Source organism: Stenella coeruleoalba, assembly GCF_951394435.1.
Source record: "Stenella coeruleoalba genome assembly, chromosome: 3".
In the NCBI taxonomy this organism is placed as follows: domain Eukaryota; kingdom Metazoa; phylum Chordata; class Mammalia; order Artiodactyla; family Delphinidae; genus Stenella; species Stenella coeruleoalba.
This window is the reverse complement of record NC_137148.1, coordinates 51,758,892-51,786,535: the sequence shown is the minus strand read 5'-3', so window position 1 is coordinate 51,786,535 and position 27,644 is coordinate 51,758,892. Positions and strand designations below refer to the sequence as shown.

Genomic DNA, 27,644 nt, shown 5'->3' with positions numbered 1-27,644 from the left:
TTTAGGAATAGATTTTTGCAACATTAATATTCTTCATCAGAACTGTCTTAGGCTGTTTAGAAAGTCAATGCTTTAGTTGCTTTTTAAACAACTTTAAATGATTTTTTTAAGTACATATTCTAAATTTAAAAGTATTATGACATAATCACTCACTGGAAAAATATGAAATGATTATTTGAAGATTCCTTTTTTAAAGTAAACTATTAGATATATTTTGTTTTGTTTTCATGAACAGTTGAATGTTATTAATTTTTTCAGGTAATATGATTATTTTGAAAAATTGGAAGTTTAATTTTTTCACTACTGCATTTCCTCATCCCCTTCCCTCACTTTGAAAAATCTTAGTGTGTTAGAGAATTTATGAGAAGTATGTCTACATGAAAACTCCATGAATAAATACGTTTAATTAGTGAACCTATGTGAACTAGATAATTGTTTTTATTGTAGACCTCCTAAGAAGTGGCAAACCTTGGTGGTTGAATGACACATCTGCTTTTCCTTCTTCACTACCAATTAATGGCATACATATCCACCAGAGACAGAAGAGATCAGTAAGCATTGAGCGGTTTGTGGAGACATTAGTAGTGGCAGACAAAATGATGGTGGGCTACCATGGCCGCAAAGACATTGAACATTACATTTTGAGTGTGATGAATATTGTAAGTTTGATCCCTCTATATAATTTTTAACTTAATAGTTTGTTATGGTTTTTGACTAAGGTCATGGATTTTTATTGTGAAATAATGATTTTGAGAATTAACTCATCAAAAGTTAGAAAGAATCGATCTATTACTTTTTCAGTTCCATAGAAAATAAATTTAAAGGTGACCTTATTGTTCATTTAGATCAGCTCACCCTCTTAATTAATTACTATGTTGTAATTCACCTTTAGGAGACAATTTTCCTTGAAGTAGACTTGTATAACAAATCTTTTACCAAGGCATCTTGAGGGTAGAGTTCTAAGTGGTATGGGATAAAAGAATCTTTTTATATAAGCAGTGGTTAAATGGATGAAAAATTGTTTTACCACTTTAAAAATAAAATCAAACAATCACCTTATGATTTTTGTCTGACTTTGTGTCTTTTCTTATTTTCTGGAGGTCAGGTTGCCAAACTTTACCGTGATTCCAGCCTAGGAAACGTTGTGAATATTATAGTGGCCCGTTTAATTGTTCTCACAGAAGATCAGGTAAGAATGAGTTAGTTTATAAATCTAAAGCTCTTAACAGACAGACTGTAGAATTATGTATTAAAGAATAATATATTTTATTATTGTTCCTCTTAGAAAGTTCTAGTTGACTATGTCTTTCAGCTCTAAGCATTTAATATTTTAAGCAAATTTGAAAGCGTTTACAAGAATATACCTCTTATGTCATGTTAAAGCTATATGTATGTGTGTTAGCTATATGTTTCAGTATAAAGATGAGCATTTGCATGGCAGACCTTATAAAGTGGTTTTGGTTGGTTTTGTAGGCTGATAATCACATATATTCACATTATCATTAAAGCTGGAACTGGAAAGAATGTCTGTTCAATAATACACTAAATTAATTCTAGGTCAAATATTACAGAGATAAAAATTGGCAAGAGGTTATTCCTAGAAACCACTACTTCTAATTATAGTCCCACTTTAGCCTTCAAAAGTTTTAACAACTGACCTTAGTAATTTGTTTGGAACATTTCTGGTATGCATGTTGTATTGCAGCCAAACTTGGAGATAAACCACCATGCAGACAAGTCCCTCGATAGCTTCTGTAAATGGCAGAAATCCATTCTCTCCCACCAAAGTGATGGAAACACCATTCCAGAAAATGGGATTGCCCACCACGATAATGCAGTTCTTATTACTAGGTATGGTTTGTTGCAAGTATTTTACCTTTGATTATTGTGTTTGATATTGTAACTATATTTGGTTCTATCTAAAGCCTCATTCAGGTAATGAGTACAGAGAAAGCAAAATGGTAATTTATTATTCACCACTGAGAAAGAATATACTGCAGTATTGTTGTGTTTGCATTAAATGAACCAAATAAGAGAAAAGATTTAGAGTTTACTTAGAAGTTTAATATATATCTTTTCTTCTCCTAAGGTCTATTCATAAATTTTAACTGGAAGCACATATATGTTTTGTTAATTGAACAAAATACATGCTAAAAGCAAGATTGAAAAGTATGAGAAAAATCTGTTTTAAACATAAAAATGGGTCATCACTCTTGGTTATAAAATATATTAATTAGTCTTACCTCCAAATTGTTAAAAGGGAGGAGGACATCGGTGGTTACTCAGTTTACTTAGATGAATGTTTATTTAATTTAAAATATTTTAATTAAGAGGTATAAAGAAGCATATTTACTATACTATATGTTGAATAGTTTTTCCTTCAGGCAAAATTATTACTTGATGATAACCCAGTGAATTCATATATTTCTTTCCTGTTTTATAAAACTGTATTCAGATCCATTTTCTCCTTACTCTCCAACAAAAATTCTGTGAAGTAGATATTCTTATTATTTTTCCCATGTAAGAAATGAGGAGACCAGTTCAAAATATTTAAGTGAAAGAGCAGGGCTCAAGCCCTGGTGATCCTGTCTTCTTTGATTATACTTTGCTGTCTGTCTTAATTTTTTAATACTCTAATCATGGTTGGTTAGAACCATGCTTAAATCATTTAAAGATGCTTCTCTTTTGATCTCTTATTAGTATTTAAAAATGAAAACAAGTAATAACAAATAAACAAATGAGCAAAATGGAAGCGTTATTCTATCTTGGCTAAGTGGATTATTTCTTTTAATTTGCAAGGCAGTATTTAACATATGCGTCATCTGTGGTGTGCCCATTGACTCCACATTAGACTCTGTGGAGGGGGAGTATAAAGTATACAGGATCAGAATATTGAGACCCAGTAAGATAATGTGAATTTAGCTTTTTGAAAAATGTTCCTGTTAACTGAGTTGTAGAGTTAAAGTTTCTGAGTTCATTTATTTTTTTACAGTTACACTTATTTTAATTGACTTCATCTACCTCACATTGTAAACCAAAAAACTTTGATTATGATATACTTGCTGAATAAAACCAACATTTTAAGGTTCTATATTCATATGTGTTGACACGTCAGTCTGATAAATTCTGCAATTCCTCAGGTCTTGTGGTCTGGAATGGTTTCCAAATATATTTGAGGAGTTAAAAATATACTAGGAATTGTGCAAATATAGAAACTTTCGTGTAAAAATATATATGATATGATTACAATGAAATTACTAGAGGAAAATATCTGTTATATATGTTTAACAGAATGATCACAGATATTTGCATTGGCATCTGTACTTATATTTATAAAACCCTACCTCTCCGCAAAAAAGGCAATGCCCAGTGGGCTCTTGATGCTTCACATTTTTATTATTGTGTCTGCATTGGATTTTTAACATTTGTTTTTAAACCAATTTATTTATTTATTTGGCTGCCCTGCACCGTGCTGCGCAGTTTGCGGGATCTTAGTTCCCTGACCAGGGGTTGAACCCAGGCCCCCCTGCAGTGAAAGTGCCAAGTCCTAACCACTGGACTACCAGGGAATTCCCGGCTTTTTAACTTTTGCATCAAATGACAGGAGTTATACTAAGAGTGCACATTTATAAGTATTTGAGTAGGGAAATACATCTGGGCGGTTAACCACCCTTTCTTTGTACTGGCTACAACATTCAACTGTCTGACTTGTTACTCTGAATTGGCCCAGATATTTTTCTGATCCTCTGCAGAGCTCTTCTTTGCTTCTGTAAGCTACTTTGAGTGCCTGTTTGATGTCTGAGATTTGAACACAGAATTTTCTTTTGAAACTTTTCTCCTGATGTTCAGATAGCACTAGAAATTATCTCAGGATTTAAAAAACAGTACTACAAAAAATTCATACCTCATATCATTTTAGATTAGTTATGTAATGGAGGTTAGAAAAATGCCCTTTGGGACAGTATAGAATGCCTTTTTGAATTGTTATTGAAGTCTCAAATTAACTTTTAGCTTACTTAAAAGTCTACAGTTATCTTTGAATTATTAGGGCCACAGAGTGACTTACCTAAATGAGATGACTATCTGAGTATTATCTCTAATATTTAAGTTTTTATTGGTTGGGGGTTTTACCAGTTCTTGACTCTCCCTTATATATTTTGGATTTGTGAAATTGAACATATGTTTAAATCACAGTTCTACTTTTAGTAAAAATAATTATGAGCATTCCATAGATAATTCTATAATAACTTTGAAAATTGCTTCATGTAACTCACTTATTAACATGTTCAGGGTTGTGACTCCACCATTTAGAGGTAAGATCATGATTTATGTTTGCTCGAAATGTCAGCTCACTAGGGAGAATATATAATGTGTTTATCAAGAATTCCAGAGAAAAATTGATGAATATGTTTATCTCTACTAGGCCAAATTTTGTCCTAGGGATTTAAATGTTTTAAGCAGAAAACCATTTGGAACCTAGTTACTTAGGTAATCATAGTTACTTTTGGAAAAAAGTATAAAAACTCAAAATGTTATCTCCTCTTAGCAAATGATATTTTATTGTTTTATTTTATTGATATAATTTTAAAACAAACTGCTGTACAAAGATATCAGAGCACCATAACTAGACAGAAAGAAAATTTAAAAATAAAATTTTGTTGTTTTATCTGGTATCAAAAGTATTGAATTAAGACCAAAGAGCATATTAAAAATGATTAATATATACATATATTTTTAAATTTTTATATACATTTATGTTTATTTTTATGTGTAAGTATATATGTATGTATAATATATAGTGAAATCTGTTATGTATCAGTTAGCTTTATCTAACCTTTTTTTTTAAAAAACTGAGGCTGGGAATCCCCTGGTGGCCCAGTGGTTAGGACTCTGTGCTTTCACTGTGAGGGCCTGGGTTCAGTCCCTGGCCAGGGAACTAAGATCCCACAAGCCGTGAGGCGCAGACAAAAAAATTAAAATTAAAACCAAAAAAAACCCTGAGGTATAATTGACAAACAAAATTGTGTATATTTAAAGTACAGTGTGATGATTTGATGTACATATACATTGTGAGCTGATTGCTGTAATCAAGTTAATTAACATATCCATCTCATAGTTATCTTTTTTTTTTCCTTTTTTGGATGAGAATGCTTACACTCTCTTAACAAATTTCAAGTATACATATAATATTATGTGTAGTCACCATGCTGTACCTTAGATCCTCAGAATTTATTCATTTTATAGTTTAAAGTTTGTGCCCTTTGACTAATATCTCCCCATTTGCTCTACCCCCCACTCCCACCCCCAACTCTGGGCAACTCCCATTCTATCCTTGGTTTCTATGAGTTCAACATTTTTTTTTTTTTTTAAAGAGTCCACATGTAACTGAGATCAAACAGTATTTGTCTTTCTCTATCTGGCTTGTTTCACATAGCAAAATGCCCTCCAGGTTCATCCACATTGTCACAGATGACAAGATTTCTTTCTTTTTTATGACTGACTAATATTCCAGTGTGTGTGTGTGTGTGTGTGTGTGTGTGTGTGTGTGTGTGTGTGTATGTATGCATTTCACCTTTTCTTTATCTGTTCATCTGTTAATGGTCACTTTTGTCTCCATATCTTGACTATTGTAAATAATGCCCCAGTGAATATGGAGTACAGATACCTCTTCAAGATACTAATTTACTAATTTCACTTCCTTTGGGTATATTCCCAGAAGTGGGATTGCTGGGTCATATAGTAGTTCTATTTAAAATTTTTAGAGAACCTCTATACTGTCTTCCATAATGGCTGTACCAATTTACATTCCCACCAACAGTGTACAAGCATTCCCTTTTCTTCATATCCTCAATACATTTGTCATCTCTTATCTTTTTGATAATAGACATCCTAATAGGTTTGAGGTGATATCTCATTGTGGTTTTGATTTGCATTTCCCTGATGATTGGTGATGTTGAGCACCTTTTCATGTGCCTGTTGGCCATTTTGTTATCTCTGGAAAAATGTCTGTTTAAATCCTTTGCCCATTTTTAAATTGGAATTTTTTTTTTGTTGTTCTTGGGTTGTATAATTTTTATATATTTTAGGTATTAATCCCTTATCAAATATATGGTTTGCACATATTTTCTCCCATTCCTTACACTGCCTTTTCATTTTGTTGATTGTTTCCTATACCATGCAGGAGCTTTTCAGTTTGATGTAGTCCCACTTGTTTATATTTGTTTTGTTACCTGTGCTTTTGGTGTCATATTTAAAAAATCATTGCTTAGACCAATGTCAAGGAGATTTTCATCTATGCTTTGTTCTAGGAGTTTTAGTTTCAGGTCCTACATTTAAGTTTTTAATCAATTTGAGTTTATTTTTGTGAGTTGTGTGAGATAGGGGTCTGATTTCATTTTTTTGGCATATGGATATCCAATTTTCCCAACATCATCTATTTCAGAGACTATCCTTTCCCCCCATTGTATGTTCTTGATGCCCTTGTCAAAGATTAGTTGGTCATATATTCATGGGTTTATTTTTGGGCTGTTGATTCTGTTCCACTGGTTTATATATCTGATTTTATGCCAGTACCATACTATTTTGATTACTTTAGCTTTATAATATAGTTTGACATCAGGATGTGTGATGACACCAGCTCTGTTCTTCTTTCTCAAGATTGCTTTGTCTATTTGAGATCTTTAGTGGTTCCATATGAATTTTAAGATTTTTTTTCTATTTCTGTGAAAAATGTCATTGGAATTTTAATAGGAATTTCATTGCATCTGTAGATTGCTTTGGGTAGTATGGATATTTTAACAACATTAATTCTTCTAGTCCAAGAACAAGCAGTACCTTTCCATTTAGGTGTTTTGTCTTCAATTTTTTTCATCAATATCTTATAGTTTCCAGTATAGATCTTTCACCTCCTTGGTTAAATTTATTCCTAAGTATTTAATTGTTTTTGATGCTATTGTAAATGGGATTGCTTTTTTTAGATTGCTTTTAGATAGATTGTTAATCAAAATGCAGCTGATTTTTGCATGTTGATTTTGTATGCTACAACTTTAGTAAATTCATTTATTATTTCTAACAGTTTTTTGGTAGGGTTGTTAGGTTTTTTGTATATAAGATTATGTCATCTGCAAACAGAGAATTTTACTTCTTCCTTTCTAATTTGGATACATTTTGTTTCCTTTTCTTGCCTAATTGCTCTGGCTAGGACTTCCAGTACTATATTGAATAAAAGTGGAAAGAGTGGGCATCCTTGTCTTCTTCCTAATCTTGGAAAGTTTTTAGACTTTCAACATTGAGTATAATGTTAGCTGTGGGCTCGTCATATATGGCCTTTGTTTTGTTGAGGTGTATTCCATCTATTCCTAATTTGTTGAGAGTTTTTATTATGAACAGCTGTTGAGTTTTGTCAAATACTTTTTCTACAGCTATTGAGATGATCATATGATTTTTATCCTTTATTCTGTTCATGTGGTGTATCAGATTTTTTGATTTGTGAATGTAGAACCATCCTTGCATCCTAGGGATGAATCCTACCTTATTGTGTATGATCCTTTCAAAACTCTGCTGCATTTGGTTTGCTAGTATTTTGTTTAGGACTTTTGCATCTATGTTCACCAGGGATATTGGCCTGTAATTTTGTTTCTTGTAGTATCCTTATTTGGCTTTGGTATCGGAGTAATGCTGGCCTCTTAAAATGACTTTGGAAATGTTCGTTTCTCTTCAATATTTGGGAAGAGTTTAAGAAGGATTGGTATTATTCCTCTTTAAATGTTCTGTAGACATCACCAGTGAAGCCATCTAGTACTGGACTTCCTTTGTTGGGAGATTTTTGATTACTGATTTAATCTCCTTACTCATCATAGGTCTATGTGTTTTTTTATTTCTTCATGATTCAGTTGATAGGTTGTATGTTTCGAATAGTTTATCCATTTCTTCTAGGTTATCCAATTTGTTGGTATATAATTGTTGGCTGTAGCCGCGTATGATCCTTTGTATTTATGTGGTATCAGTTTTAATGTCTCCTCTTTCATTACTCATTTTACTTATTTGAGTCTTCTCTCTTTTTTTCTTAGTTTAGCTAAAGGTTTGTCAATTTTGTTTATTTTTTTTCGGAAAGCCAGCTCTTAGTTTTCTTGATCTTTTCTATTGGTTTTCTAACCTCTATTTCATTTATTTCTGTTCTGACCTTTGTTATTTCCTTCCTTCTACTAACTTTGGGCTTAGTTTGTTCTTCTTTTTCTATTTTATGTAAGTTGTAAAGTTAGGTTGTTTGTCTGAGATATTTCCTTTTTCTAATGTAGTCATTTATTGCTGTAAACTTCCCTCATAGATATGCTTTTGCTGTATCCCATAAGTTTTGGTACATTGTTTTCCCATTTTTGTTTGTGTCAAGATAGTTTTTGATTATTCTTTTGATTTCTTCTTTGGTACATTGTTTGTTCAGCAGTGTGTGTTTTAAAATTTCCATGTATTTCCTGCTTTTTTTCCTGTTGTTGGTTTCTAGTTTCATACCATTGTGTTCATGATTTTAATCTCAAATTTGTTGACACTTGTTTTGTGACCTATTATATGATCTAGGCTGGAGAATGTTCCTGATGTGCTGGAGAAGAATGTGTATTCTGCTTCTGTTGCATGCAGTGTTCTGTACATGTCTGTTATGTCTGTTTGGTCTAAAATATAGTTCAAATCCAACATTTTCTTATTGATTTTCTGTCTGAGTGATCTGTATGTCCATTGTTGAAACTGAGATATTGAAGTTCCTTACTGTTATTGTATTGCTGCCTATTTCTGCCTTCTGATCTTCCAGTATTTGCTTAATACGTTAAGGTGCTCTGATTTTGGAGTACATATATATTTACAATTGTTATATACTCTTGATGAATTGATCCCTTTATCATTATATCATGACCTTCTTCATCTCTTTTTCAGCTTTTGACTTAAAGTCTATTTTGTCTGATAATGAGTTTAACTATCCCTTTTCTATTTTGGTTTCCATTTGCATGAAATATCTTTTATATGTTTTTCCATCCCTTCACTTTCAGTCTATATGTATCCTTAAAGCTGAAGCATTTCTAGCTCTGGAGAAGGCCCAGCACTGTAGTCTTCATGCAGCTTCATCAGCTGAGGTTAGCATTGATGAAGATTTCAGGGGTCCCCAACAGCCAAGGCTGCTTTTGTCTGCACCAGCAGCAAAGGCTGCTGGAGACCATCTGATATCTTTTTCTCACATAGGTCATGGTGCAGGGGATTTCTCTTGGTGCTGGGTCCAGCTTGGAAGAGCTTACACCAGTGCTGGTGTCTGATGTGTGGGCACCTGTGGAGCAGTCATGGAGGTGGGGACTGGAGTGCTAGTGCTTGCAGAGTGACAGCAGCTCTCGGGTTGGTGTGCTGGCTGTACCACAGCAGCAGTGATGTATGAGTTGCAGGTATGTGTGAAGTGGCCGTGAAGACGGAGTCTGAAGCATGAGTACATAGAGAGCAACAGTGGCACTTGGGTCCAGGCGCTGGCTAGCTTGAAGTGTGTGGAACAGAGACAGGGGTGGAGTCTGGAGCATGGATGCCACAGAGTGGCCCTAGATTGGGACTCTGGAGTGTGGGAACAGGTGGAGCAGCTATGACTCTGGAGTCTGGGATGTGCTCAGGGTTGGGGAGTGCTGGAAGTTCTTTTCCTAGGCCAGCACAACAGCAGCTCCTTCTTGGGGTGGACACAGTGACATCTCCTTCCCCAGAATCTGTGGCAGCAATAGCTTTTGGCCACCTTGGTGGTAAAAACTGCTGGTATCCTCTGGAGCAGGCTGCTGGGGCTTGTGAAAACCAGCATTACGGTGTCTTCCACTGTGAAAGCTTTGGCGAGTCCACAGCTGTTGTCAAGGCTCTTGAGGCTTGTGGCTGATAGTTCCCACCCTTCCTCTTTGTTCCTAGTTGCCTTTAGACATCTCCACTAAGCTGATCTCCCAAGTGATCCTTTCTATGCAGTTATTCTCCATTTTTTGCCCTACTATGTTACTGTAGGTTCTTAATCGTACTGTTGAGCCCTCCCAGGGCTACTTTCATTTGTGGATTGCTATCTAATTTTTGTTTTCTGTTGGGTGATGAAGGTTGATATCTTCTACTTCACCACCTTGCTGATATCATTCTCCTAGCTTTATTAAATCTTACTATTTTTGCCACATCATTGAGCAGTTTCATGTCACTTTCTAAAGTGATATACTTTTTTAAAAATAAAATTATTTATTTATTTTGGCTGCATTGGGTCTTTGTTGCTGCGTGCCGGCTTTCTCTAGTTGCTTTGAGCAGGGGCTACTCTTCATTGCAGTGCGCAGGCTTCTCACTGCGGTAGCTTCTCTTGTTGTGGAGCATGGGCTCTAGGCACGTGGGCTTCAGTAGTTGTGGCACGTGGGCTTCAGTAGTTGTGGCTCGCGGGCTCTAGAGCTCAGGCTCAGTAGTTGTGGCAGGGCTTAGTTGCTCCACAGCATGTGGGATCTTCCTGGCCCAGGGCTTGAACCCGTGTCCCCTGCGTTTGCAGTCGGATTCTTAACCACTCCACCACCAGGGAAGCCCTAAAGTGATACACTTTAGAAACAATGGTTACTTCTCTATAGTGTATCAACTATACCTGACATTTTAGTTCTGAATACCAGAGTTAGTGCTATATTGTATACATTTTTCGAAATATGACCATATGATGCTTTATTGAATAATGGTGCTTTATTGAAACTGATCTTCCATTTTTGTGATCTGTTTTTAGTTAAAATATCAGTGGTAGTAACTTACATTGCTTGTTTCTATAGTCTAGATCTATTAGGCTTATCTGACAATTATTAGTGCCTATCTAAATCAACTTGACATTTATTAACTCTTTTAAAATAATGGACTATGACACTCTATAATTAGGTCAAGAAATGATTAATAGTTTGTACTTGATACTCTAGAAACAGAATTTAAGAAGAGAAAACAGAACTTAAATTCTGTAATCTACTTTTTGTCTCTATAGCTTTGCTTATTTTTAGACTTTTTGTATGAATGGAATCATACAATATACAGTCTTTTGTGACTGGCTTCTTTTACTTTGCATAGTGTTTTCAAGATTCATCCATGTTGTAGAACATACGAGGATGTCTTTCCTCTTATTAGCCTAAATTCTTGAAAATTCAAGATACAGATCTTTTAAGAGTGTCTCTGTTAATAGGCTATTCTTCAAAAAATGTACTTTATTTTCAATTTTTCATTAATGAAATGCATAGGGCATATAAATGCAACTCAAAGTACAGATGCAAAAATTGCACACCAAGTGACAGACATAATTTAGTCTTTAATTAAAATGAACATATTTATCCTCTTACGGGATCATGAGTATTTGCTTTGATGCTGCTGGATTTTAAAGGGATTAGAATTTCCAAAGTCAACTAATGTTTTCAGGTGGGAAATTAAAAATAGCTATAAAAATCGTTTCTTGCTAAAACTTGGCCTGTAATGTGTGGATTTAAACAAGTTTTAAAAAAATTTTTAAAGAATATTTCAGAGTTATATATTGACTTTATGATTATATATTACAAACAGAGGAAAAGGAAATTAAATGTGGTACCTTAATATTTTTTTGGTATTCATTTATGGATTTTTTTTTTAATCCTTAAGGAAATGCCAGTTAAATTTTTTATGAAGTATTACTGAGCTTTTAAGAATATGCTAGGTTTACAGGCAGCAGGGGAATCTTGAGTTTGGGTTGTGGATGTATTGGTTTTGGTATTTGAACATTTTGAAGCATTTATTATTCTCTTGCCACTCTGGCTCTACCATTCTTACCTATCCCCACTGCCTATACCTTTCTTCCTCCTTTTTCAGGTTTTTCTTTCTTTCTTCATCCCTGGTTTGTTTGCTCCTTACGCAGATGTGTTTATCTAGATTCAGCTTCCATTCCAATCTAGGATTATGACACACTTCAGTGACCTTAATTTTTGTGCAGTCTGGGACACTTTAAGAGTGAAAGAGTGTACCATTGGCAGTTTTGCCTAGATAATAGGCACAAACGAGGACCAGGTAAAACAGGATTATGGTCATCCCAGGCATTACATATGTTTGCTTGTTAAACTTTGATTTAAAAATGCAAATAAGAAGATAACTTTTCCTTCAATGCCTAAGGTTGACTAAATAGCATGCAATTTAGTAAATTATATTTGTACACATCTTGGCTACAACTGTTCTTTTTTTGTAATGGGCATCATTAAGTAGTTAAATCAAAGAAGGATGTGTTGTAATCAACACAACTTTAATGAATAGTAAGTAAATATTTATGTTGTTTTTATGGATGTATTTGTGCAGTTGTTTATTATGTGCCAAATACTTGGTACTTTTCAGAATTATATTTAATCATTTAAACCTCACAATAACTGCATGAGATAGGTTCTATTATTATCTCTATTTTATAGATGAGGAAACGGAGGCATGAAGAAGTTAAATGTTTGGCAAGCTAACACATTAATTAGAAGACCCAGAATTTAAACCAGGTAGTCTGGCTCCAGAGTCCTTTTAGAGAAATTATAAGGGTGTTCAACAAAAATTAATGCAGAGATACTTTACTAATATTGGTACCCATGGTAGGCAGTCTTCTAAGATGGCCCCCGATGATCTCTGCCTCCTGACGTTCAGGACTTTGTGTAATCCCCTCCTCTTGTGTTTGGGCTGGACCTCGTGAATTGACATCTTAACAATGAGAATTCTTCCTACCTACAGCCAAGGTATATCTCTCCATTTGTTTAGGTCTTTTTTAATTTCTCAGCAATTTTTGTGGTTTTCAGTGTTTTCACACCTCTTGTCCTTTTTTTGATGTTATTGTAACTGGTACTTAAAAAAATTAACTTATTAATTGTTCATCACGAGTATATAAAAATGCAGTTGATTTTGTAAAATTGTGCTAAGTTTATTTATTACTTTAAGTAGCTTTTTAAAGATTCCAATGGTATTTTCTACAAAGATGATCATGTGTTTTGAGATTAAAGATAGTTTTACTTCTTCCTTTTAATCATAAAAGACATTTCTTTCTTGGCTTATTTCACTGCTAGACCCTCTAGTACAATGTGGAATAAGGTGGCAATAGCAGACATCAGTGTCTTGTTCCTGATCTTAGTGAGAAAGCATTCTGTCTTTCATCATTAAATGTGATGCTAGCTCTAGGGTTGTTGTAAATGACCTTTATCAGGCTGACAAAATTCCCTTCTATACCTAGTTTGCTGAGAATTTTTATCAAGAATGGATGTTGGATTTTGTCAAATGCTTTTTCTGCATCTATTGAGATGATCATATATATGGTTTTTCGTTTTTTAGTTTAATACAGTGAATTGCATTGATTGGTTTAGAATGTTACCTCAACTTTGAATTTCTGAGATAAACCCAATTTGGTCATGATGTATTATTCTTTTAATATATCATTAGATATGACTTGCCAAAATTTTGTTTATAGTTTTTTGCATCTATATGTATGAAGGCTATTGTTCAGTAGTTTTTTTTTTTAATAATGTCTTTGTCCGATTTTGGTATTGGGGGGTAATGTTAACCTCACAGAATGAGTTAGAGAATATTTTCTCCTTTTCAGTCTTCTGGAAAAACTCACGTAGAATTGATATTACTTCACTATAAATGTTTTATAGAATTCACAAATGAAGCTATCTGGACCTGGAATTTTCTTTATGGGGTGATTTTTAACTACCAATTCAAGGTGTTTAGGAGATATAGGGCTATTAAGGTCATCTTATTCAGTGTGCTTTGGTAGTTTGAGTCTTTCAAGAATGTATTTCATCTAAATTGTAGAATGTATTGACAAAGTTGTTCATGATGGCTTCTTATTATCCTTTTAAATAGGTACCTGGTAGGGAGGCCCAGTAATAATTTGGAGATATTATTAACTGTATGTTAGGTACAAGCAGGTTTTGAGAAGACAAAGTATAGTGGAATCATAGAAGCAGTACCTAATTTTACATGAAAGTATAATATTTCTTCAGGGACCTGAAAGTTTAATAGGAATTTGGATAAATAATCGGTGCTTGTTCAAGAAAGAAGCACTGCATGTGCAATGATATAAAATGTGAGAGAGAAAATTGGGGAAACTAAAAGTTCATTTGGGTAACTAAAGTGCAGTATTTTTATGGTAGAAAATGTAGGTAAGGTTGGGAAGGTAGAAATTCATTCACTGATTCATTCATTCAAGCTATATTTATTAAATTGATAATATGTCATGCTGCTGTGTATATATTTGCCTTATTTATGAGTATTTAAATTGATTTATTTTGTTTTTGAATTAATTAATTAATTTTATTTTTAAATTTTTTGGCTGTGTTGGGTCTTTGTTGCTGCTCAGGGGCTTTCCCTAGTTGCGGTGAGCAGGGGCTACTCTTCGTTGTGGTGCGCGGGCTTCTCATTGTGGTGGTTTCTCTTGTTGTGGAGCATGGGCTCTAGGCACGTGGGCTTCAGTAGTTGTGGCACACGGGCTCAGCAGTTGTGGCACACGGGCTTAGTTGCTCTGCGGCATGTGGGATCTTCCCGGACCAGGGCTTGAACCCGTTGTCCCCTGCATTGGTAGGCGGATTCTTAACCACTGTGCCACCAGGAAAGTCCTGTTTATTTTTTAATTATTAAAAACAATGGAATTCTCTTTGTACACAGGTACAAGTATGTCCATACTATGCAATGCTAATCCAGAGTATATGGACATGGAAAATTCTTCATGACATAAAATAAAGCAAGGCAACAAAGTTACAGAGTAATGCATAAAGCATTATTTCTTTTATTTTTAGAGAATCAACAAAACTAGTAAAAAAAATTTAGCTTTTATTTTATTTACATAGTGGATGTTTCTGGAGAAATTTAAGCAGAAAAGTGACATGAACAAATTCAAAAAATGTCCGTGGAAGGGTTGTAAAGGATAGATGATTTTGTGTGTGTGTGTGTGTGTGTGTCTGTGTGTGTCTGTGTGTGTGTGTGATTAAGTGCTAATATATGCAAAGCAGTGAACAATGGGTAGAAAAAATTCAGTGCCTCTTTTCTCTCCCATTCAGAAAGGCTTTTTAGAACCATTTGAATTAGCATTTCACTTTTCTTTTTTTTCTTATCCCAAAGAATTGAATGCCAGCCAAAAATCTTTGAGTTCTTGTATTGGAAGATGAGGACTTCTTGATGAGTGAGGTAAAAGGGTAAAGGAGAAAGAGAAAAAGGAGATTTGGGGCTTAAAGAAGCGGGGGAAACTCCACTTGGAAACATTTATGATGAGTTCTTCCTCTTCTTTTGGTTACATTTTCACACTGGATTCTTTTGGGACAGTATTTACTAAATTGGCTTTATCTTTCTTACCCCACTCTCCCCAAATTTATCAAAAATCAGCATCCCTGTAAATGATATCTTTCTCATTTCATAAATTCTCAACACCTTAATAATAAGCCAGTGTTAAAGAAATGTTGATAGAAATAATTTTGGAACATCCTTCTAGAATAAGAAAAAAGTAGTGTTTGTGTCTTTTACCAATTTCTCTCACAATCTCTTCTCAGCTTACATTTACTTTTAGTGATCTCATTTATTTTCATAATTTTAAGTAACATCTATATGGTTAGGTACATCTATACAGGTTTTTTTTTTTTAACATCTTTATTGGAGTATAATTGCTTTACAATGGTGTGTTAATTTCTGCTTTATAACAAAGTGAATCCGCTATACATGTACGTATATCCCCATATCTCCTCCCTCTTGCGTCTCCCTCCCACCCTCCCTATCCCACCCCTTTAGGTGGTCACAAAGCACCGAGCTGATCTCCCTGTGCTATGCGGCTGCTTCCCACTAGCTATCTATTTTACATTTGGTAGTGTATGTATATCAGTGCTACTCTCTCTCTTTGCTTACCCTTCCCCCTCCCGGTGTCCTCAAGTCCATTCTCTACGTCTGCGTCTTTATTCCTGTCCTGCCCCTAGGTTCATCAGAACCAGTTTTTTCTTTTCTTTTTTTTTTAGATTCCGTTAAGCACCATTTATATTTAAATATACATCTTCAGCCCAGACCCCTCCCCTAAACTCTGTATTTGTGTATCGAGTTGCCTAATTTACATCTCCATGCATCTCAAACTTCACATGTCCTAAACCAAATTCCTCATCTTTCCTTTAAACCTGCTCTTTCTGCAGCTTTTCTTATTTCAGGTTGTCCCTGAATGGCAATAACAGTATTTTTTCCTGTCATAAAAAGCAAAAGAGGTTCCAATTTGGAAACTAATATTGAGAAATTAATAACTTGACCCTGGGAAATTAATATATATTAAGTTCAGCTCTCACAGAATTTTCAAGCATTTCCTCTGTTTCCTTGCTTTGAATTGATATTTTTTGTTTGCTAATCTCCCATGTCTTTGTTCCTGGTTCCTAATAGTTTACATATGTTGTGAGCTATGTTAGCAGAACCTACACTCTTAAAAATACTATTAAGAGAGAAGAAGATGAATTATAGTTCTTGCAAAGGTATATGATGTATTTAGGGGATCCAGCCAACCAGTCCATTTCTCTGGAGTTCTAGGTTTAAGTTTCCAAATGGGTTTAGGTGCCTGAAAGATACACTTGAAATGATATAGTAACTTTTCAGAAGTTCCTTCATAAAATAAACTGTTTCTACATTTTACTATTGATAAAGGATAATTGAGAAAGCAAAGACTAAGAGATTTATATAGGGCTTTATAGGGCTGCAGTGGAAAGACTGGAAAAAAGAAATAGGTAAGTGATTTAAAAATAATCCTGAGATGTAAAGAAATTGTTATCTCTTCCAAGAATATCATAAAGCTGCATTTATTCATTCACTGAGACATTCAACAACACTTATTAACATATATTCAACATTTATTGAGTGCTTACTGTGTAAATTGTTGGGATCACAATGACTAAGATAAAAGTCTGAGCCCTTAGCTTTCACTCGACAGAGAGAAATAGATTATGAATAAGTAAACAAACAAATGTATGTGCTATGTATAGAGATAAACTATGTAAGGTAGTAGAAAAGTCTCTTTAATAAGGTGACTAGATTTAAAAGTTCTGAAGGATGAGGCTTCCCTGGTGGTGCAGTGGTTGAGAGTCTGCCTGCCGATGCAGGGGACACGGGTTCGTGCCCCGGCCCGGGAAGATCCCACATGCCGCGGAGCGGCTGGGCCCGTGAGCCATGGCCGCTGAGCCTGCGCGTCCGGAGCCTGTGCTCCGCAGCGGGAGAGGCCACAGCAGTGAGAGGCCCGCGTACCGCAAAAAAAAAAAAAAAAAAAAAAGTTCTAAAGGATGAAGAGTTAGCCTACTGGAGGAGGACATGACACGGGCATATGTTTTAGGCAAAGGAAACAGCACATGCAAATAATAAACACTAGTAAGTAAAATAGGTGGTAAAGAGTTTAGTTTGTATGAGAATATTTGCTACAAGTGCAAGCACAGTCACTCTTTTTCCCCTGTTTATTTTTGCTTTCTCTTTCTTTGAGCACCCTTGGCTGTCTGTTCATATTGAAAAAATGCTAATTGGGAACCATATTTACATTGGGTAGGGCTTCTTGAGGAGGCTTTCCCTTAGGGTGATTACAAGTGGTGTGACTTTTTTCGTGGGAGCAAAAGTGTCAGTGTCTATGGGTCTTTTCTGTGAGACCATTCCGTTTCCCCAGAAAATAACCTAACAGTTTCCTGCCTAATTGCAAGTGTTCTGAAAGCAAGATGGAGGACGGGGTGGAAAGGTTCGATGTAAGCACACTCTCAGTTTTTTCAGCATTGGGCTTTAACCTTTGCCTGCCACTGGGTAAGATATCCTTGAAACTGAGCCTCTCTAGTTTCATTTCTTCAGAGAACAAAACTGGAGGTTAGGGGTGTGAAGGAGGGCGATTTTCTAGACTTGTAGAAATAGCTAATCTTTTGCATACAGATTTTCAAACCAATCCCAGTTTTCAGCCTCTCGTCTCAGTCTTTTCAAAGGTGGTTAATTTTTAATTTTCCATTTCCTTTTAGCAAAGATAATTTATTTAAATCATTCAGAAATATAGAACTAATGTTGATAATGATAGCTGAAGTTAGCTATCATATGATAGTTAATATATCAACTGATAATGATGTATGTGGAATAGATAAAATTTGTAAAATTCAAGATAAATTATTAAGTGTAGTTTTGTGACTTCATGGAAGGTACCATGGTAACACCTTAATTGTTGAGTAAACAGTTGTTAAAATACCTACTTTCTTAAAATACTACCTATAAAATCAGACATGATTGGAATACATAGTATGTAATAGCAGTTTCTAATTTTGTTTATAAAATCTTGATTATTCAAATAGAATTACTGTGTATTTTTTCTATGTCAAATGTATTACTAGCCTTCCATTTTATTGACTTTCTTTTAAAATAGCCCCAATTTAGTGATTTAATTTTAATTTTGTCTTGTTACTCAGGGTTGGTTAGTTATGATTAATCCTTCAGTAGTGTAATGGTAAAAATATAATGTATACAGTAAATTTATTTTTATTGCCCATTGACCCTGTTCCTTCCCATGGCAATTCTTCACTTTCTCAATTTTTTTCTTAAGTATTTTGGTTGTGATCCTTAGTCTAGTTAGAAAGAAAGCTTTGATTTCCTACTTTTTGTACAAGTGTCAATTCAATATAGACTGAGCATCCCTTTGGACTTCTGCCAGGTAAACTCTAGGAAGTCATCAGGATTACCACGTAGCAAGGTACTTTGCTGTGTCACAGGGTCCTCAGGAAAATTCAAATATGTAAAATAAGTTAATAGCTTCCAGAAAAAAGCAAGTATATTATCTACCCAACTTGGGTGCAGCATGTAAACTACTGAGTCATTTCAGTGCTTCTCAGGCAAGTACTACTTGAAGCCCTATATCTCTGCTCTGGCTTTCTTCCTTTGGCATGTAAGTACTTTTACTTTTTCATAGAGTTTGTAGACGAATAATGATTATATTCATGGGTCTGAATATTTAGTAAATGAAAGGTGACTAAAAATAATAACACTTTCTCAGTGTGTGCTTAGTGAACCTTTCTAGTGGGAATAGAGGCAATGATTAAAATGACTTTCAAGTCATGATTTTTGAGCTTCTTAAGTACACTTGTTATATTACACCTCCTTTTTCATAAATAATTTCTTAAAAGAAGTTTGTAATCAAAATTCTTATATTAATTGTTATTAGAATTTTGATTAGTTATGTTTTCTTGTTTTCAAAACGTATCCTTTATTTTTTTCTAGAAGTATAGCTTTAAATTAAAGACAAAAAATTTTTTTTCAAATACTGTTCTGAGTCATACTGGCATTTTGATTTATACCTGCATTTAGTGTATTTGGTTATCTGTCTACTCTTACTTTAAACTTTGGGTTTTTTGTATACCAAATACACATTTTCCTGTCAGTAAGCTCTCTTTTCTACCAGTGCTGTTTTTGCGCTTTTTGTAAACCAGTTATGTTTGCCACTTACAGTAATCAGTTACAGTTTTAGAAATCAGTGCATTTATAGAAGAAACCAAAACATAGTTGTCTTACTTCTTCTGGATTGGGTTTTTTTGGTTACAATTTTATTAGATACTATCCACAGACCATCCAGTTCACCCTTTTAAAGTATACAGTTCAATGGTTTTTAGTATATTCACAGAGTTGTGCAACCATCACCACAGTGTATTGATTGAGTTGTTTGCTTATTTCTTTTTATTTTTTATTTCCCCCTCTCCTCTATTTGTATGAAAGTTATATATTTCATTTTTATGCTTTTAATGGTTACTCTTGAAATTTTATCAAGCATACTTAACACAGTAAAGCTAACCAGTATTATTTTTTGCTGAACAAATCAAAACATTAAAACATCTAGGTATGACCACTCCTCTTGACTTCTATGATATTGTTCTGTATTATTATTTCTAATTTCTTTTTAATTGCACAAACTAGACACTACCACCACAATGCCACCATCACCACTTTCCCCATCGTCATCATTGCAATTTTTATATAGATAACTGTTGTTTTTACTTATTTACATATGTACCAGTTCCTTTCTTCACTATACTGCCTTGCATATTAGGGATTATTTTCCTGTTTCCTGAAGTGCATTTTTAGAAGTTTCTTTAGAGAAAGTCTGTAGTAAACTTTCTCTATCTTTGATCTGGAAATGTCTTTATTTTGCCTTAGACTTTGAAAGATAGTTTTGCTGAGTTCACAATAGTTAGTTAGGTTGATAGTTACTTTCTCTCAACGTTTTGAAAATAATATTTTATTCTCTTTTGGTTCCTACTGTTGCTGGTAAGATGTGTGAGGTGTGTGATCAATCTTTTTAACTGTCAGGTTCTTCTCTGTATCTTTGCCCTTCTGAATTTCTCTTAAGGAATATATTTCTAGGTATTTATCTTGGTTAATATAGAATGTACTTTTGTATCTGTGGATTTGTATATTTCATCACTGCTGGAAGTTTATCAGGTATTTGATTTTCAAATATAGGGTGTTTTTTTTTTTGCGGTACACTAGGGTTTTTTTTAACCTTATTTCCTCCTGGGTCTCTTTAGATGTATGTTTAACCTTATCATTTAACCTTCTGTTCTTTTAATCTTTTTTTTTTTCCCTGTAATTTTATCTACTGTGTCTTTGTGCTACAGTCTGGGTAATTTTTTCATAACAACAGTTCCTAATTCTCACTTCAACTGTGATTAATATTCTGTTTAACTCATTCACAGATTTTTTATTTTATTTTTTTAAATAAACTTATTTATTTATTTTTGGCTGCATTGGGTCTTCGTTGCTGTGCACGGGCTTTGTAGTTGCAGAGAGTGGGGGCTACTCTTCGTTGTGGTACATGGGCTTCTCATTGTGGTGGCTTCTCCTGTTGCGGAGCATGGGCTCTATGTGTGTGGGCTTCAGTAGCTGTGGCATGTGGACTCAGTAGTTTTGACATGTGGGCTCAGTAGTTGTGGCTAGTGGGCTCTAGAGCTCAGGCTCAGTAGTTGTGGTACACAGGCTTAGTTGCTCCACGGCATGTGGGATCTAACTGGACCAGGGTTCGAACCCATGTCCCCTGCATTGGCAGGCAGATCTTAACCACTGCACAACCAGGGAAGTCCCAGTTTTTTTGCTTAAAATTATAAATTTTTTTTTTCTTTTTTTTAGAAGTTCTCTTTTTCCTTAAGTCTGCCTACTCTTTTTCCTGGCTTTTAAGATACTTAATTTCATTTTTCTGTTTTTAACATTTTACATTCACTTTCATTTTTTTCATATATCTAGTTCCCTATGTAAAATAGAAAATAGATTAATCTTGAATCTAATTGAAACCATTAGTAAATTTCCCTTTCCTTTTTAAAGTTTATTTATCACTTAATAATAAAGTAATGATATTTTAGGAATGATAATGGCTAAATTGCACTAAAATGTACTGTATCCATTCATTGTTATACTATTCAGTCATAAAAAGGAATGAAGATATGATTCATGCTACAGTATTGATGAACATTGAAAGCATACTATGTGAAAGAAAACAAATAGGCTGTATCTATATTATATGGTTCCATTTATATGAAATGTCCAGAATAAGAAAAATATAGAAACAGAATATAGATTAGGTGTTGCTTAGGCCTGGGAAGAAATAGAGAGTGACTGCTAATGGGTACAGGATTTCTTTTGCTATGATGATAAAAATGTTCTGGAATTAGATATCAGTGGTGGTTGCACCACTTTGTGAATATACTAAAGTAACAGAATTGTACACTTCTAAAAGGTGAATTTTATGGCATATTGATTCTATCTAAGTTTTAAAAATAAACAAAAAAGTGGGGGATAAAGTTAGAAAGATAGACTGGAGTCAGATGGTAAAATTTTTTATTGTTGATTTATAATAGTTTTTTATATATTCTATATACTAGACTCTTACAAAATATATGATCCACCAATATTTTTTTCCCCATTCTCTGGATTGTCTTTTCACTTTTTTCGTAGTGTTTTTTGAAGCCCAAAAGTTTGAAATTTTAATGAACTCCAAATTACTTTTTCTTTGGTTCTTGTGCTTTTGGTGTCATATCTAAGAAACCAAAGGTGAATACAAGGTCACAGAGATTTAATCTATGTTTTCTTCTAAAATTTCTAAAAATTTTCTTCTAATATTTTTTAGCTCTTACACTTAAATCTTTGATCCATTTTGAGTTCATTTTTGTATGATCAGAGGTAAGGGCAAAGTACACTTCTTATCCTTCATGTCTACAAAACACATTTTCATAATTTTTGCCTTTTTTTGGAAGTGTTCCTGCACTTGAGCTAGTCTTCTCCCCTTCTGAATCATCTCCAAATTCTATCTGTCTTTTATGGCTTGTTCAAATGCTTAGAAATCCTTTTTAAATTTGTTTCCTTTATCCCCCCAAGAAACCAAAAATAATCACGTCTCTCATATGGCTTTATCTATGTTCTTCTTACAATATGTTTGTCACTTTGCATCTAATATTATAGTTATTTATGAAAATCTATTAGCATTCCCTCCCTTAGGGCAAGTTCATAGTTTGATTTCTTTTTCATAGTTTAGCATTTAGTATTGATAAATATATATCTGTGAATTGAACTATATAACAGACTATAGAGGAGGCAAAAGGAAATTATAATTGTTTAGAGAAGGAATAAGGTTAATCTAAAACACTAGTAGAATAGCAGTCTTCAATGACCATTGAACTTATAGAGTGTGTGTTTAGTTGGTTCTTTATTAATCGTATTGCTTTAATGTAAGAAAAGGGTATACCTTTATTGTAAAATTACTTTTACTTTATGGAATCAAGTTACAAATGCAGTTTTTTCTGGAGTTAAATATGGAAGACATTAGATGAACACATTCTTTGGGGATGGAAAGGAATCTTTCATTTTATAATTGAACTGGCTAATTAGGAATGATTAATAATATTGCTTATATTTTTTCTAATTTTAAATATTAATCTTCTTTTACAAATGGTCATTTATAGATAATGATGAAACAAGTTTGCTTAAAAAAATTTCCCTGCAGTGCTTATTATTGGATATGTTTCTGGAAAACCTGAGTAATAACATTGCCCTACTGAAGAAAATTGCCTGGGAAAACTATGACTGACAACTTATGCTAAGGTTTGCAATCTTGCATAGGTATCATGCCAAGTTTTCATTTATTCACTTTCTTGAAAGTGGAAAGAGACTTAGGAAAATATAGGCTTACCGCCGAGTTCCTTTAGAGAAACCATTGTCATCTGAGAGGATGTCCCACTGGGCCTGCCTATAGTTGTAGCCCGTGATTCTTTAAGAAGATATGGAGGCCTGTTGCTAGGTTTTATAAGGTCATTTTGAGAGGCTACAGATTGATCAAAGCTACAGGTTCTTCCTTTGGTGCTACAGAGAAGTAAATACAGTTCTATGAACTTTGATTTTTAATGTGTAGTTTAGGGCTATTTATTAGCAAACTCTTAAGCAAGTTATAAAGGTTTGTGAAAACTTGATATTCATAAAATTAAGCAACATAGTAGAAAGTACTGAGATATACATAATTAGGGACTTGTAAACTAACATTAAACAGTTTCCAGCTGCAAATAGTTGGATTTTCAGAAAAACACTTTATTAGTGTTGTTTTGAATGGTTTTCAATAAATTAGTTGTTGCTTTTCAATTACATTATTAATTTAGTTTTATTTAATTAATTTGGTTATTTGGTATCAAATATGTACTTTGCATAAACAATCTTTTCTTTTTGCTTTTGATGTATGATAACTATCATATATCTCAATATGAATCATCTATATCTTTATTGCTAAAGCAGGTGTATATAAATTATATATACATCTTCTCCAAGTTTATTTGTGTAGGCATATTGGTGATGTGTGCTATGAATGTATAACATGTAAATAGTTTACAGCATACTGTCAAGGTAAGAGTAATAAGATTATTTCCTTAAAATATTTATAGGACATTGTTTTACACTATAAAATTATGTGTGTATGGTCAAGTAATATGTGTATGTGTGCTTGCACAAAAAAAGTAGTTATACATGACTTTACAATCGTAATTCACTCTTCCAAGGACTAGCTGTTAATAAGTGAGGCTCTGAATTCATGTTTGTCGTTCTACTATTACAATTTAATTTCTTGGTTCTTAAAGGCTTTTAGCATTTGATATTCCTGTTTTCACTTTTGAAAATATATATTCTCCCAGAATATATCACATTGTAATCATTTGTTGCATTAAAGATGTCCCTTGCTTTTCCTGTGTGTCCTTGGACAAATTACCTCTTGTACTTAATGTTCCTCACCTATAAAATAGGGATTATAATAATGACCTACCTCATAGAGTTATTATGAAGATTAAATAATTCTTGTAAGTATTTTAGAACAATGCCTGGTACAAATTAACACTCAATAAATGATAGCTATTATTAATGTTTAGCACCCTAATGAGATTAATTGACTTGTAGGAGACTTACAAATGGAATTCATTGTAGGGCAGCTCTAATTCCCTACTTCCCCATCCTTAGGGGCATAGTAAAGTGATCTACAGGAGAATCTAGATTTTAGCTTGTGACAACCTTCAACAAATGCATAATTTCTTTCAAGGCTTCTGTGCACCTGTTACTCCATAATATATCCATGTTTATTTTAATAATAAATAATTTCAGTTAACATTTAAATTGTTTTTCTCTCTTCCCCAATGTACCCCTATCTTTGAATAAAATTGAATCAGCAGGAAGATGCACCATATTTATCTTATGATTTTGCCTACCTAAATCTGATTACCTTCTTAAGGCCCAGCCTCCAAGTACCATCAAATTGGGGCTTAGGGCTTCAACATATGAATTTTGGGGAGGACACAAACCTTCAGTCTACAGCATAAGAAAAAATAATGCTAACAACTATTATTAGCTCTAATTTATATCTGTAATTTATTCAACTTAATGAGTTATGCATTGTTCAATATAAACTGTTAAGAGTAACATGACTGAATTTGTATGTAATAATAATTTATATAAGAATAAATGTTATTTTTCATGGTACACAGACATGTTTCTTAGTTGGTTACCAACAATGTCTGGGACTTGAGCACTTGTGACATGTCCAAATTTGTCACTGGGACTCCCAACTTCTCTTTTTGATGCCCTTTCTCCCTCTTCCCTTGCTCACAGTATTGCCTGAGAGCATAAGTATGTTTTTAGGAAAGAATATGATAAATTAACCAAATGGAGTTGTAAATAATTTTCTGAAATTATAAATACTATGTTTTCTCTTCTTAGAGTATGTGATTTTCATAGAGGCCAAAGCCTTTAAGTAACCTACAGTGCTTATATTAAAAAACTGAGTCAAATATATTTCCTTAATTCATTGATTAATTAATATCAATACTAAAATGTGAAAGCTTATTAGAACTTTTGATATATCACATCTGGATATAATGGACAACTTGGATGAAGACTTTTAAGCAGTGATTTTAAATTGGGATAATGTGTAATATTCATGAATTTATTTTTATCAAGCCCTTATGTACTATGCATTCTAAGAGCTGAAGTACAACAGTGAACAAACAAAATTCCTGCTGTCTTTGGGAGAGCTTGCATTTAAGTTGGGGACACAGATGAAAAGCAAGATAAATGAATACAGAATAAGTTAGCTAGTAATAAATGCATGAAGATATTAGAATCTTGAAAGTCCATCCTGTGTTTATGTATGTGTGTGGGAATCACTGTTTTATACAGTGTGGTCAGGAGGCTTCTTGTAAGGTGAAATTTAATTTTAGAGACTCAGTTGAAGTGATAGAGTAAGTCAGGTGGATACTTGTAGGTATTAGGAGAAAAGCCTCTGGTCAAATGATACAGGGAGAATAAAGGCCTTGAGGCAGGAGCAAGCTAAACATATTCAAGGGAAAACCAAGGGACCAGTGTAGCAGGAGCTGAGTAAATGATGGGGATGGGGAGGGAGGTAGAAGGTAAGATCAGAGATGTTCATGGACTAGATCTTGTATGAACTTGGAGATCTTGTATGAACTTGGAGATGTTCATGGACTAGATCTTGTATGAACTTGGAGACCATGGTAAAGATAGTATTTTACTGAGTGAGAGAGAAAGGCACTGCAAAATCATTTTGACTTCTAGGTGGATAACATGCTGTAAAAAGAGCAAGGATGAAAGCCAAGTTACCAGTTAAAAGTTATTGAGCATTTCCAGTCAGACATGATAGGAGATTGAACCAGTTTCGTGGCAGTGGAGTCGCATTCTAAATATATGCTTAGAAGGCAGAGTTAATAGATTTTTGCCAGTGTATTGAATAGGGGCTAGGGGCATCAGAGAAAGAGAGCAGTAAATGAAAGCTCCAAAGTTTTATACTGACTAACTGGTTGAATGGAGTTACTTTTTAAAAACATGTTTATTGGAGTATAATTGCTTTACAACGTTGTGTTAGTTTCTGCTGTATAACAAAGTGAATCAGCTATATGTGTATATATATCCCCATATCCTCCCACCCTCCCTATCCTACCCCTCTAGATGATCACAAAGCACCAAGCTGATCTCCCTGTGCTATGCAGCTGCTTCCCACTAGCTATCTGTTTTACATTTGGTAGTGTATATATGTCCATGCCACTCTCTCACTTCATCCCAGCTTACTCTTCCCCCTCCCCGTGTCCTCAAGTCAATTCTCTACGTCTGCGTCTTTATTCCTGTCCTGCCCCTAGGTTCATCAGAACCATTGTTTTTTCTTTTTTTAGATTCCGCATATATGTGTTAGCATACGGTATTTGTTTCTCTCTTTCTGACTTACTTCACTCTGTATGACAGACTCTAGGTCCATCCACCTCACTACAAATAACTCAATTTCATTTCTTTTTATGGCTGAGTAATATTCCATTGTATATATGTGCCACATCTTCTTTATCCATTCATCTGTTGATGGACACTTAGGTTGCTTCCATGTTCTGGCTATTGTAAATAGTTCTGCAATGAACATTTTGGTACATGACTCTTTTTGAATTATGGTTTTCTCAGGGCATATGCCCAGTAGTGGGATGGCTGGGTCATATGGTAGTTCTATTTTTAGTTTTTTAAGGAACGTCCATACTGTTCTCCATAGTGGCTGTATCAATTTACATTCCCACCAACAGTGCAGGAGGGTTCCCTTTTCTCCACACCCTCTCCAGCATTTATTGTTTGTAGACTTTTTGATGATGGCCATTCTGACTGGTGTGAGGTGATACCTCATTGTAGTTTTGATTTGCATTTCTCTAATGATTAGTGATGTTGAGCATCCTTTCATGTGTTTGTTGGCACTCTGACTTCTTTGGAGAAATGTCTATTTAGGTCTTCTGCCCAGTTTTGGATTGGGTTGTTTTCTTTTTTTTGATATTGAGCTGCATGAGCTCCTTGAATATTTTGGAAATTAATCCTTTGTCAGTTTGTTCGTTTGCAAATATTTTCTCCCATTCTGAGGGTTGGCTTTTCATCTTATTTATGGTTTCCTTTGCTGTGCAAAAGCTTTTAAGTTTCATTAGGCCCCATTTGTTTATTTTTGTTTTTATCTCCATTTCTCTAGGAGGTGTGTCAAAAAGGATCTTGCTGTGATTTATGTCATGGAGTGTTATGTTTTCCTCTAAGAGTTTTATAGTGTCTGGCCTTACATTTAGGTCTTTAATCCATTTTGAGTTTATTTT

At 34.1% G+C, this 27,644-nt stretch overlaps 1 protein-coding gene across 1 annotated transcript in view; it reads left to right on the top strand.

The window, feature by feature from the left end:
* ADAMTS6 (ADAM metallopeptidase with thrombospondin type 1 motif 6) overlaps positions 1-27,644 on the top strand; it is a 276,006-nt gene that overhangs the window by 30,671 nt on the left and 217,691 nt on the right. The window contains exons 5-7 of the mRNA XM_079916157.1: positions 448-659; positions 1,106-1,189; positions 1,706-1,851. Of these exons, the coding sequence (XP_079772283.1) occupies positions 448-659; positions 1,106-1,189; positions 1,706-1,851 (442 nt within the window). The remainder of the gene's footprint in view (positions 1-447; positions 660-1,105; positions 1,190-1,705; positions 1,852-27,644) is intronic.